General features: G+C 46.8%; 2 protein-coding genes across 4 annotated transcripts; both read right to left on the minus strand.

The window, feature by feature from the left end:
• Positions 1-467: 467 nt before the first annotated feature.
• Positions 468-3,599, minus strand: c21h1orf115 (chromosome 21 C1orf115 homolog). Its single transcript, XM_062446534.1, has 2 exons — positions 3,154-3,599; positions 468-2,183 (listed from the first exon to the last, which is right to left on the minus strand). Exons 1-2 carry the CDS (start codon positions 3,571-3,573, stop codon positions 2,046-2,048), a joined length of 558 nt encoding a protein of 185 aa, XP_062302518.1. The 5' UTR covers positions 3,574-3,599; the 3' UTR covers positions 468-2,045.
• Positions 3,600-3,715: 116 nt separating this feature from the next.
• Positions 3,716-12,818, minus strand: LOC134007248 (transcriptional-regulating factor 1). 3 transcript variants are annotated; one of them, XM_062446530.1, is made up of 14 exons: positions 12,678-12,818; positions 8,977-10,864; positions 8,581-8,627; positions 8,272-8,392; positions 7,945-7,960; positions 7,558-7,911; positions 7,402-7,468; positions 7,165-7,304; positions 6,971-7,074; positions 6,770-6,836; positions 6,154-6,242; positions 5,591-5,881; positions 4,538-4,698; positions 3,716-4,387 (listed from the first exon to the last, which is right to left on the minus strand). In XM_062446530.1, the coding sequence occupies exons 2-14, from the start codon at positions 10,576-10,578 to the stop codon at positions 4,105-4,107; spliced, it is 3,342 nt and encodes a 1,113-aa protein (XP_062302514.1). In that variant the 5' UTR covers positions 10,579-10,864; positions 12,678-12,818; the 3' UTR covers positions 3,716-4,104. The 3 variants fall into 3 exon arrangements, with proteins under 3 accessions (XP_062302514.1, XP_062302510.1, XP_062302511.1); XM_062446526.1 differs by having other exon boundaries at positions 8,581-8,657; XM_062446527.1 differs by lacking the exon at positions 12,678-12,818 and adding an exon at positions 11,725-12,134 and having other exon boundaries at positions 8,581-8,657.
• Between the last annotated feature and the right edge of the window lie 1,225 nt (positions 12,819-14,043).

The raw sequence follows: 14,043 nt of genomic DNA on the forward strand, positions 1-14,043 counted from the left end.
TTACTGCATTCTACCGATTGATTAGTGCTTTCTGCACTCAGTGTCACATCTAATACTTCCAAATGTAGCCTACTATTTGTCATAGTCACTTCTTTTTTATTATTATCTCAGTTTCAGCATAAACATGATCTCAGCATAAATATGATCAGGAACCTTGCAGTTGCAGAAGGCTATGAAAATCTCAGTCGCCCAGGTATTTGACCCCAACCCCCTCGTAATTCGAACCCTGCAGTGGCGGTTCTACACGGGGGCCTACAGGGGCCAATGCCCCTGCAAAAATGTCCCTGGCCCCCCATGTGGCCCCCCCTGAGCTGACTGAATAATACTTTTTTACGTTGTTTTTCTTCTTCTAGTAGTCATCATGAAACAAGGGAGGGACATTGCAGCCTTTTTTGCCCCAGTAAATAAAAAAGTGAGAGAAAACATATCAAGGTATTGAGAGAGCTGAGGAGCTGGAAGAGGAAGAGCCGTTTGTATGATTTTAATGTGAAGCAAAATAAAAGTATTTAACATTTAAATATCATTTGTTTCTGTTTTTTAATGTGCCCCTCTGATTAAACACTGGCCCCACCTTGGCCCCCAGAGTAAAATTTGTCTAGAACCGCCACTGGTGGGTTGACCCCCATAATTAAGACTTGGACCCCCACAAAAGAGGTAAAACAACAGGTGGGGGGGGGGGGTCAATACATTTATAAATCGTTCTTACCTGTAATCGGAAATATGACTTTACGCCCTGGAGAAGAAGTTGACCCCCCCGATTGTCATTGTATAATTCGCACTCTGCTGTATCCACTGTGAAATTATGTAGGCCTATGGTCGTAGAGCAGATGTGGGGGGAATATTTGTTATAATTGTAACTTAAGCGAATCATAGGAAAAAGTCATAACCTCGAAGATACCAGGACTTCATACCAGTTTGTTACTATATATAAATTCGGCTTTCTTTAATTCATGTTGATATGGTCACATTCACAGTGATCAAACACACTCTCTTCAACACTTTCCCTGCTCGACTCTTCATCTCATCATTTCCCTCTTTCTCCTTTTCTCAACTCTCTGTTTTAACTCTTCTCTCCTCTTCTGGAAAACCACCGTCTTTTTAATAATCTCTCTCCCTTTTTCTCTCTTTCTCACTATTTGTCTTTGTATCTTTCTCTCTCTCTCTCTCTCTCTCTCTCTCTCTCTCTCTCTCTCTCTCTCTCTCTCTCTCTCTCTCTCTCTCTCTCTCTCTCTCTCTCTCTCTCTCTCTCTCTCTCTCTCTCTCTCTCTCTCTCTTTCCCTCTCCGGGTATTGGATCTCTGTCACTCTCTTTCCTAATCGGTTCTGTATGCCAAGCCTGTCTCTCTCTGTCCATCCATTTGTCTGTCTGTTCTAGCTCTGTCTGTCTGCCTGTCTTGGCTCTACAGGTTTCAACCTCTTGCCTACCTCCAGCGCAGTTACGTAATATGATTGAAACAAAAAAACTATTGATATAAGTGCTATGTTGAAATCTTGACATGGAATTCCCTGTAAACCGTGTGCCCCCCTTCCTGATGATTGAAGTCAGATGTACTCATCATAACACACACAAGTCCAACTGCACTGCAGCTTCAAACAATTACAAACATAATGCATTTAGAAATGATACACTGCGTTACACATTGATTACAAATTCTACACTGTAAAACAGTAATTCAGTAATAATACATTGTAAAGAGGATAATCTATACCAATCCATATATTTCTCTCTCTCATCTCTATCATGCCTAGTATTAAGGAGGACTCACTGATGGTCAGTCTTACAGCCAGGGGGACTGTGTAGCTGTGTTGGCTTCCCAGAATGAACATATCTTTACGGATGCTGTAAAATACAACAGATAGCATGATAACCCTCATCTATTACATGCTTTTACAAGCCACCAGTGTGTGCAATTCCCACATCTCGGGTAAAGGTGAAGATGTGTTTCAGTGTGTTAGTGTGTGTTAGTGTGTGTGTGTTTGCCTAACAGAGCGTGAGAGAGAGAGGTCTGGGTCCCAGTCCTCCTGGATCAGTCCACTAAAATCCCATCATCCTTTGCTACCAGCCCTGTGGGCGTCAGTCACCAAGGTGGCCGCTGCCGAAAGGGGCGTGGCATAGCCACCAGCAAAGCTCTGTAACCCGGCAACCAGGCATCGCCAGCCGAACCGCAGGGCTTTACCAACATTCTGTGGGTGAAGAAGAATTAGACAGCATCACTCTCATGTGTCCCAGCTGGGATGGGGGATTCTAGATAGAGAGGGACATACATGACCATAGTTGATCCAATTATATTTTAGGAGACCTCGTGAAATATTACTTACATGGGGTCCCTAGTTTTCTAGCTACGCCAATGAGTTGTCTTTTCTAATCTTGGTGGTTGTATTTGTAGAGAGAGAGCGAAGGAGGCTTACCCCCAAGTGAGAGAATGTGTGTGTGTTTATAAGTGTACACATTTGTGTGTGTGTGTTGTGTGTGTGTGTGTGTGTGTGTGTGTGTGTGTGTGTGTGTGTGTGTGTGTGTGTGTGTGTGTGTGTGTGTGTGTGTGTGAACACAGGGAGAGACCGAATCATAGATGTCATATGTGAGGGCTTAAAAGACCTGGGCATGCTAACTCCCAAAGACGGGAGAGATTCATGAACCCAGACTCCCCCCTTAATCCTCGCCTCAAGTCTTAACTCAGCACCCACCAGGTCGCACAGGAGCGTCAACTATGTAGGCCTACTTTGCATTATATCAGCTCTGTAGCCTATGATTAGCCAGAGAAACGGCACAAATCATGAATCACTTAATAATTCACTTTTATCAATGAATGTTCTTCACGTGACTGTGATCTAATACAAAGGAATGTTATGGCCTTTATCAGTTGTTTAAATGCACCAGCTGTAGCCTACAACTAAACGCATACGTTCGAATTCCGTGTTTATCTTTTTCAGAGTTGCTGACATGTAATAGCACTGAAACTAACTCAAAGGTCACAATTTGCACGTGCTTAGTAAAGAAAACCTGAAGCATTAACAAATACAGAAGTTAATCACTGTCAATATCCATTTGGCATTAAACCAATAGAAACTGACAGGTAGGCTAAACATTCCTATACAAATGTGTTCTGTGAACATCACGGACTGAAAGTTTCACTAATGTTTTATTCTCCTTTACCTTTCTGTACTTTTTGTATTTTTCCTTTTTCTTCCTTTCCTTCTCTTCTTTCCACTCTACATCCTCTTCCAACTCGTCCTCAATAAGTGGCTCATATTTATCGGGCAGAAACGCGAAGTAAACATCTTTGGAGGTCTTCTGTTTGATCGGAGTATTGCTGTGAGTTACCCGCTGAGTCTGAGAGTCTACTCTCTGGGGGCTTCCCTTCGCTGGAGTCTCCTCACTCTCCGACTTCTCTCTGGCATATGGGTGAACCTCAACAGTCTCGATAATCTCCGACACGTCCTCTGATATTTTCTTAGATATTTTTTTACAATTCGACCGTTTCTTTCGCGACATGTTCTTCTTTTGGTCACCAGTACACGTTAAGAACCGTGTGTGCACAGGTGTGTTGGGATCAGACCTTTGGAATCGCGACATACCGACGTACCGTCATCTTCATTTGCCAGCAACCAATCAACTCTCCGGTATGGGCGTAAAAGCAAAGGTTGGAATTGAGGTCACATCAGGATAAAAGTATTTACACGTATGCGCGTGTGTGACAGAAAGAGATAAATACAAATAGAAAGGGAGTTTACCAAAATATAGAAAAGTTTATATTTGTATAAGTTTAAATCAATATGTTCATAAGGTAAACTACAATTGTGTGCCAGAGGATGGCCTTTTTGTTGGTTGGCCCTGTGACCAGGGGATGGCGCTGGAGACCCATTCAACCCCATCAAACAGTAATGCCTTGGTAATAACGAGGTTTTAACTTCATAGAAAACTTTCAATGTTTTGGAGAGATGCAAAAGTAGAAAACAGCATTTTTGGACAAACAGATGCAACCATAATGACTTGTAAAATATTTTAAAACGTACACTTTTAAAACATATAGGTGCTCTGATATAATAACAACATCAACTCAAACATTTTTGAAACGTGCTGTCAGTGTGTTTTACCAGTATTCACTCAATCACAGGCACACCGTATCTGGGGTTGGGAAATAGGGTCTGGAGCTGGGAGACGGGGTCTGGTGCTGGGGCAGGATGGGGACTGGGGCTGGTAGATGGTGGGCTGGGAGATGGGGGCTGGGGCTGGGCCTGGGGCTGAGTGATGGGGGGTTGGGGCTGGGAGATGGGGTCTGGGCCTTGGGCAGGATGTGGCCTTCTTAGGCATGTAGACTACTGGAGAGTCATCCTGCTGGCGATGGGTCTTCATGTGGGCGTTACGACTCTTCACCTTGGTGAAAACCCTGGAGAGCATCGAAAGTGGAAGAGAAGGAAGGTAAAAGGGAAGGGTTGCAGTAAAAGAGAGGGAACGGAGACAGGAGGTAGGTAAGATAAGAACCCTGTTGTCATGATTCAAGCAGACAGACAGAACCTACATAGGCCAATTGCCTTACTTGGAGCACTCTTTGCAGGGGTAGATGGCGGTAGTCTGTGGGCTGGGCCTGGAGCCAAGACTGGATGGAGCGGGGGAGCCCCCTAGAGATCCTAGCCCAGAATGGTGAGACCAGCTGGGCTTCACACCGTCCAGGACTGGGGTGCTGGAGCTGCAGCATACCTGCAGGAGGAGGGAGGAACCAGGGAGGGTCAGCTGGGAAATGCTGTGGGTCTGGGTCTGCTTCAAAGGAGGACATTGCATCAGCACTGAACTCAACACAGAAACTCTCTCTCTCACACGCACACACACACAAAAACACACACACACAGAGTCAAACACACATGCACTCATGCTCACACACACTTTACATGCCGACACGTCACGCTACTGTGGTAACTGTCACCACAGTGACTCAAACAGGATGTGTATGAAGTTCTTTGAAGTGTCGAGTCACATTGTTACACAGGAAGCTGAAAGATGACAGGACTGACAGGAAGAGGGTTTCTGAACAGGAAGTAGGTTTCAGCCCCGCTTGTCTCTTGGACTCAACAGGTGCTGCTGTGCTTTCAGTATGAATATTTATCCCATTGGTCTGTACAGTCATTTTTTCTATGGTGAAGTCAGTAGTGCTGTTTTGGCACTTTCCATGTTATGCTTTTTGCTATTAATGACTAGTAAAGTATCTTAGTAGTGTTAAGAGTATCCAACGTGGATATTCTTCTTATCTCTCTGTCTGTGTGTGTGTGCGTGTGTGTGTTTGTGTTTGTGGTGTCACGGGAGTCAGGTGGCTGAGCGGTTAGGGAATCGGGCTAGTAATCAGAAGGTTTCTGGTTCAATTCCCTGGCCGTGCGAAATGATGGTGTGTCTTTGGGCAAGGCACTTCACCATACTTGCCTCGGGGAGAATGTCCCTGTACTTACTGTAAGTCGCTCTGGATAAGAGCGTCTGCTAAATGACAAAAAAAAAATACAAAAATGTGTCTGTGTGTGTGTGTGTGAGTGCCTGCCTGACTGTGAGTGTAAATGTGCAAGCTTGTGTGTACGTGTGTGTGTCATGCAGCAGAAACACCTACCTCTCCACTTTTGGACAGTCCACCAACACAGGAGAGGCTTTGACAGGCTGCTGGTTCCAGGACTTCGGGTGACCTGAAGTTTGGGAGCTCCTGATTGGCTGAGAATGGATCTGTAACCTCATGGCCCCTCATGTCCACAGTGGCATAGTTTTCGGACAGTCCGTTGGGGGTCCTGTCATTCGCCTCAGGCAGTGTGAGAGCCACCTCTGATGGGGTCCTTATGTTCAGACGCAACCTCTTTTTCCAGAAGTAGTAGAACTCGACACACTGAGCCAGAGACTTGGTCTGCACCTACACACGTACAGAAACCGTCAAGCGGGAATGCGTTCAAACCAGATTGCAGAGGAGGAGAAATTCCGTTTCAGGCAGTAGAAGTACTACCATGTGTTAGTTCCATTCACGGCTAAAACTAGCTGATTCAAATCGCCCAGATCTGGGTTGGTGCCATCAGATGACTCAAACAACACGCTGGTGCTTCTACCTTCTGAACGTGAACCTCTCCACCTCTTCCAGATAGTGAGAGGAGGATTAGAGGATTGCAAGCAGGTTTCTGGGGTCAGTACCATTTTCTGGATGCGGGAGAAGTCTTTCTGGTAGAGGTTTATGGCCTTGTTCACCAGCCTCCTCTCTGCTGGAGTCCATCTGTCACAGCCTGACCCAACCCCCCCAGGAGAGACAGTTAACTACCACCTAGTGCTGGCCTCTACGGGTCAGTGTGCTACCTACCATGTGTCTCTCTCTCTGTCTCTCTCTCTCTCTCTCTCTGTCTCTCTCTCTTTATCCACACACACACTTTGTTATTGCTCCATTCAGAGTCATGTGAAAGACGTCAGGCCAGACGCTTCTTCCAACGGGCTTTTATGTGCATTGTTCTGTGTGTACCTACGGCCATAACATTGTAGTTACGATGGTAACTTGGTATGGAAGAGGTTGTGTTTCCTTGTTGTTTTGATAACACAACCTTTAACTGTCCCTTTACAACATCAACTTACCCCTTACACCCCTCTCCCATATTGCCTTTTATTGCACTTTTATGAATAGTTTCTAGTATATCTGAGACCAGACCTGTTGTATACTATCTATTGCCCCCCCGGTCGGACAGCAAACCCCACCCTACCACCTTAACTAACAAAATACAGGGAACCCTGTATTGTATCTATTGTATCTATGGGCCCAGACCTGTGTAATGGTAGGAGGTCAGAGGTTGCATTCCAGGGGCTGACAGCAGGAGCTTCTCTAAGGTCACCTGGGATGGTCAATGCAGATGGACAGAGAAAAAGAATTATACATACATATATATGTATATATACATATGTATGTATATATGTATATCTGATCAGTCATTTTCCATTCATTAGCCTTAAAGACAGTTGAGGTTACCAGGAAGTCTCCTCTGCTCTCTGATAGGGCGTGCAGGGCATACTCTGAGTTAACTCCGCCCCCAGGTACCACACAGGAACACGCCATCATCAGGAAGGCTTTCACTGAAGAAACAGAAAGAAGTCATTTTAAATATGTGTGTATATGTGTGCATACATGTGTGTGTGTGTGTGTGAGTGTGCATGTGTGTGCACCTCTCTGCTGTGTAGCGACAGTCTCCAAGTCGTCCCAGGGCGTCCAGAGTAGCAGTGCATAGTGAGGGTCTATCGCTGCTTGTCTTCGTTCAAAAAGAGGAGGGATCTCCGCCTGGAAACACGACCCCACGTTGATCCGCCTGTGATTGACATCTCCGTTACCGATGAAGAACTACATAAACAATTTGTCACAGCTGGCTCAAGTATGAAGTAAGGGGTGAGGCGATAGTTTCTCACGGTTTGATCTCTACTGACTGTTCCCTGGGACGCGGGGTCACCATGGCCACGCTGCTGTCCACACTTGCTGTGAATCATAAACACAAACACTGATGTCACTTCCTATCACTTTCTGTCACTCAATAAAAAGTGTCAAATGCAGCAGACTGTACTCACTGTCTGAGTTGTGTAGCAGTACGATGTGTGCTCTTTGCTGCCCCCTGGTGGAGAGAGAGCAGTACAGCCCTGTCCCGTCCCTCACAGGACACAGCATGGGGGGAGGGGTGTAGAATGCCCCGTCTCCTCCGGAAACCTCTCCGTTACCGGCGACAACGCGTAACAGGCTCTGGAACAGCGAAATCCCCCTGGGGAGAGGGGAGGGGGTGGGGATGATCACGGTGGGGAGGAGCAGAGGGGAGGGGCGATGGGGGTGCTTCCTGTTCCCCCTCTTGGGGGCTCTCGTCTGCTCTCTGTGCTCCGGCTGGGTAGGAAAGGTAGGCAGGTGAACAGGCATGGACACGGGCATCACCATGGCGACGGGGCACATGCTGTCAGCTGATCCTGGGGCTTCCTCCTCCCTCTGAGTCAGGGGAGACAGGGGGGGGGGTCCAGGGATATGGGGGGCAGAGAGTGGAAGGGGGGGTGTAAAAGAGAGGGACGGTAGATGGGGAGAGAGAGAGGACAGAGAGAGCAAGAGGAAGTAACGTTAGCCATTCAAAAGGGGAAGTTGATCTTATATTTAGTGATACCCGGATGCGATTTGTGTAGGCATGCCTGTGAGCTAGCATGTGTGTGTCAGTGTGGGGCTGTGTTTGGCATGTGTTTGTGTGTGAGTGTTCGTGTAGGTGTGTGTGTGTATGTGTGTTTGTGTATGTGTGTGTGCTGTCTTACCTCTCTCTGGCTGGGGTGTGTTTTGATGGTCTGTCTTTGCTGCCTCCCGTGAGATCTCATGTGCCCGTTCAGGGCAGGGAGGCTCTTAAAGTCCCGCTGGCAGACTGAGCACATGAGCCTCCTGATACACACACACACACGCACACACACACACGCATGCACACACACCGACCCACACACATAAGCAACATTGACATGCAAACACCCATCACACACAATTCTAATTACAGTAATACCTTGATAAACACATGTAGTACAATACATTTACACACACACAAACATGCTATATATATATATATAACCACACACCTGCTGTTCAGGTTTCCAAGGTGTTCCGAGTATATTGTCAGTCTTGTCTTCAGCCCAACAAAACCAACAGAGAGCAGCTTGGGTTTAAAAATGGTCAGAAAGCTTCAATAGTGAAATAAGAACTAGGATTAGAATGTATAAGGGTTAGGGTAGGTTAGGGTGTGTTGGGGTTAGGAAGTGCTAGGGTTAGGGTGTGTTAAAATAATGAGTATGTTAGGGTTAGGGTGTGTTGAGATTAGGGTGGTTTTGGTTAGGGTGTTTTAGGGTTAGGGTGTGTTAGGGTCAGTTCATGGTAAGGTTGGGGTTTGTTAGGGTTAGTGTGTGGTAAAGTTAGAGGTTGTTAGGGTTAGAGTCAGGGTGTGTTGGGGTTACGGTTGATTAGGGTTATTGTCTGACCTGTGTCTGAGAAGCAGTGGAGGAGTGGAGGAGGTTCTGACGGGTTCCTGTCCTCTCTCTGGTCAGAGGTTTGGCCACAGCACCAGCCCCTGGCTCTGCTCCCCAGCACTGGCCTTGCACCAGGGGGGGAGGGGGGGGGAAAGGGCTGGGGAGAGGGACCGGGCTCTGGGGGAGGAAGAGGTGAGGGTTTGGGCTGGTTTGGTAGTGAGGGCTTGGCTGGCTAGGGTGGTAAGTCTGGGAGTAGCTGTAAGGGTTCGTCTGGGGGGTGGGGCTGGACTGAGAGCCAGGCTGGAGGTATGAGTGTGGTAGAGGACTGTAGGGAGTCAGGGGGAGGCTGTGGTGCCGGTTGTGGTTCCCCAGTCCCGGGCTCTCCTCCTTGGGGCTGGGACAAGGGTTGAGGTCAGCGTAGGGGCTTGTGCCAGGGCTACTGTAGGGGTTGGGGGTATAGCTGGGGTCATGGTGGAGGTTGGAGACCCCCTTAATGCACGGTGATGGGAGGAGTTCCATGGAGGTTTGGGTGCCCAGGACCCCTTGCCTGAAGCCTAAGCTCAGTGGGGAGAAGCGCTGCTGGGATGAGAGGTGCTCAATCGGCCCCTGGGACTCTGTCTGGTACATATACAGGCCCTGTGTCTCCTCTGCATGTGAATGTGCAAATGTGTAGGGGCTTTGTACATGAGTGTGTGTGTATGGAAAGTGTGTGTGGGCATGTCGCCACTCTTGCTGCGCGTCGCCCTGCTCGTAGCGCTGACTGTAGAGATGCGAGGAGAGAGGGTGAGGGGTGTGTGTGCTTGGGGCTGGGTACGCCTGCGGAGAGTAGTGGGTGTGAGTGGGTGTGTGGCCGGGCTGTGCGGTATGAATGAGGACACGCGTTTGTGTGTTCGAGTGTGTGTGTTCAGGTGCGTGTATGTTCAGGTGGTGTGTGTGTTCCAGCTCCAGAGGGCTGTAGGGTCCTGTCTGGGGCTGGAGCTGGTTCTGGAGGGGCATTCTTAGCTGGGTCATCTGCTCACACTGAGGACCACTCTGCTGGTTCGGCTGCAACTCCAGAGATGGGTCCTGACCATGATCCAGTTGAGCATGATGGTCCAGTCGATGGCTATTGTCTAGTCGATGGTTGTGGTGGAGCTGGTAGTTGTAGTCATTGAAGTTCTGCTCACTGTGTGAGTCTGTTCCAGACTCTGTCTGCTGGTAAAGGGTTTCCTGCTCCTGCTCATACTGGTGGATCTGCTGGTAACCCACCTGGGCAGGGCCCTGAGCCTGGGGGGAGAGTAGTTGATTCAGGGTGATATCAGAAGGGCCCCCACCTGGTGAGAAGCCTGAATCTGAGCCCTGGGGCTGGGGAGAGAACAGTTGGGGCTGGGGCTGGGGCTGGGGGGAGAAGGTCCTGGGGGACAGGAGCAGTTGTAGGTCCATATCAGAGGGGACTCCTCCAGGAGAGAAGCCCGAGTCCGAGTCCTGAGGCTGGGGGGAGAGGAGTTGGTTATTATAGGGGGAGGGTAGCTGGGGGGAGTTGGGTGACGGCTGGTTTGAGTGGGGGTGGTGGAGAAGGGGGATGGAGGAGAGAAGCCCCACGGAACTGCTGGTATATTGATGTTCTTCAGACATCTTGTCAGACCAGCCTGCCGTCGCTCTTTCAACTTACCACATACACACTGACACACACTGACACGCACACACGCACACCACTGGCTGTCAGACTGTCCGTACACCCACGATCTCCTCCTCATTCCTAGCTTTGGGGAACATGTGTCTCTGACGTCCCAGGACCAGAGCGCTGTAAAGACTCCTTCTGTGTGTGTGCTGCACAGTCAGACAAGTTCTCTCGTTCATGGGCCTCCTTGCGGTGTCTTGAACATCTTCTGAGAAGTCTGCTCCAGCATCGGCCAATCAACTGACAGGAGAGACAAACCAAGTCAGATCCACCCAGTCATTTAGCTACTCAAAAACCACATCGATCACACCTCAACTCAGTCAGGGAGCACAAAAAGATCAAGTGTGAAGGAACATTCAACTTTCATATTCACACTTGAGATATTTTTTTTCAGTCACCTTTACAACTTCTTAGCAAGAACGACACACACACAATGTCTGCCCAGCTCAAATACACATTCTTACTGGCAACATCCTGTCACATGATTGTAAGCTGTTGAGACAGTATCTACAGAACTTTCCTTTAAAGGCGAGCTTCAAGAACCACAACCACATATTTTCTTACAGTGGACTTCAAGAGCTGGAGCCCTGCCAGTCCTTGTGATAGGAAGATGGTGATACGACTATGATAAGTTCTTTAGATATGTACAGTTACCTTAGCAGACTTCTGAAAACTATGATGATACAGCTACAGTCATCCAGCACAATCTATTTTCTCCTTCTACACACAAACACACACACAATCTAAGATTCATACATTCACACACACACACACACACACACACACACACACACACAAGTGCACAAGTGCACAAGCGCATGAATACACAAACATGAAAAAGCACCCTATCACCACAGTGACATGTAGGCCTACTCTAGGCTCCACATAGGCTAAGTTTAGTGTGAACCCTTATGGCAGGGACCTGGGTTCGAATCAGGCTTTGACCATTTCCTGCATGTCTCTCCCTACATTTTCTGTCACTCTTCAATGTATATTCAATTAATGCAGAAATGCCCTAAAACATATTTGAAAGCTATCCAATAAAGCATGAAAAAAAATTATATATATATAGTTCCTATGCAGCACAGTATCTTCCATACCTTGAGAACAGAGCCTGAGAAAGGGCTGGTGGATCCGATATGTCTGCCTGATGCACTCTGCTTTAAGGCAACTCAGAGACAATGACTGGGAGAAGGTCGGTCTGATAAACAGTGCTGTGGTTTTCCAGTGTGTCATCATAAGTACCAAACTAGCACAGCCCCCCGTCACTGCACCCCCGGACGTGGTTATACAGACCCGCTGAAGTTTAAAGTAGACTCATCTCTCTCTTGTCCAACCCTCTCTCTCTCTCTCACTCAATCTCTCTCTTACTCTCTTGTCAATTTCTCACACTCTCTTTTTCTTTCTTTCTTTCTTTCTTTAATCTTTCTTGTTTTTCTTTCTTTATCACTTTTTTTCTATTTTTTTCTTCCCTGCTCTCAGTTTATCACACCCACATCCCACCAACACACACACACTCATCGCCCTCACGCACACATATGTCCTCCACCCCAAACACAAATACCGCAAACAAAACACCCCTTCCCTACACGAACACACAACAATGACAGATAGATAAATAGATATATAGATAGATATAGATAGGACTTAATTGATAATCACGTAGGTAATTTTTGGTGTTTCAGTAGCAGATGGACAGGTGAAGGATAGAGAATACAGTAAGGAATAAGAAGAAAATTAAATCCAGTGAACAAAGAGAAAATGCATAGCCTAAACGGTGCTGCTAAAGAGATGGCAGTGGTTTGGAAAATGCAGAGTGGATGACAAATACCTAGACCAACTAGTCAGCTGTGCAACATATTATTCTCATAACACGTTTACATTTACTTTCATTCCCACGTAGAACATCAAAACATATCGATTCGAATTGAATACTGATCTGTAGTCGGATCGTCTTATAATATGACCGGAAAATATGTCAGTACTATAAAGACAGTTTAGTTTATACGCTCATTAGTGCTGAAATTACGTCTTCGTCTCGATGTTATCTTACCTGGGTTATGGGCTGAGGAGATGCAGCCTATGAGTAGCGACGGTGCGCGCACTTACAGTAGGATACAGTCTGGTGTTGAAGTGAAGGAAGCACTTTTAATAGAATAGTGGCCTGGTGAAGTGAAGGACGCACTTTTGATAGTACAGTGGTACGCCTTCCAGCCCTACTTTTAACAAGGAAGTCTGATGAACAGACCGGCTCCGGGCTTCGTATAGGCTTTACGTGGAGACTAATTTGGTCACCACGTTTCGCAAAACCTTGACGCATCTATTAGTTTGGTCACATGAATATCAGGTGAATGCACTATATTAAACTGAGTTGGGTGTAGTTTGATTAATAAAACACTACTTCTAGATTTAATTGGACAATAAAATGTAAAGGAAAAGTTGCCTAAATCACCAGTGACCTCGTCTGAGCAGTGCCAGTACTGCAACATCATCTCGATTCATAATTCGCACTTTAAAGCGAGGAAATAACTGTTGAGCAGGGGTGTGGCTAAAAAACTGGCTAAAATGTTTGAAAGCTACTCATTTTTGCCGGCTATAGAGAGCAACAACAGCTTGCCGCACGGAGTTCGGTGGTCTGGCAGCCAGGATCATGAATTTCTCCACTCCTCCATATGGTCTGTTAATGTAACCTATTTAATGAGCTACGTATTCAATATAATATAAGTTCAAATGTATTCAATATGACATATGGCGATATGACATTTGGTTGGTTTCATTGGTTCAGGCAGGAAGACTCGTAATGAGTAAAAAATAACATGTATTGGCACCTGTATCTGCTCACACCGGATGTCTACGGGTAACCCTACTGAGAAACTATCTCGGCATCCGAGGCAGAGAGCACATTCACATCCCTTTTCTGATGGACAAACAGAACCCAAGGGTGGAGGCCCTGGTAACAACACGAACATTTAGTTAGATGGATTTGACCAAAATGAATTACAATTTTTGCAGTGCAATGTTAAAACTTCCACTACTTTTTATTTTTTATTTAACCTTTATTTACCCAGGCAAGATCATTAAGAACACATTCTTATTGACAATGATGGCTACATTCACCCAATACACAAACAATCACCAGTGAGCCAAAGAAAAAGCGCTGAACATCCTGCATTGCTCTTGGAACAGGGGAGGTTCAAGATCATTTTAACTGTGGGGGCCAAGCTGGGGCCAATTGTACTGTTAGAAGGGCCAGTTACGTTCAACATTATTGTTGTCATATATTTTCTTCAATTCATTGTAGGTATTAACAGGCAAAAGACCATGTTTATCATTATTCAGACTACATTTACGGGGGAGGGGGTGGGGCTGTGGGAGGCACTAGGTGGTCCACTAGGGGGTCCACACCTGTCGGAGAGTGG

This window comes from Osmerus eperlanus, chromosome 21 (assembly GCF_963692335.1).
Source record: "Osmerus eperlanus chromosome 21, fOsmEpe2.1, whole genome shotgun sequence".
Taxonomy (NCBI): domain Eukaryota; kingdom Metazoa; phylum Chordata; class Actinopteri; order Osmeriformes; family Osmeridae; genus Osmerus; species Osmerus eperlanus.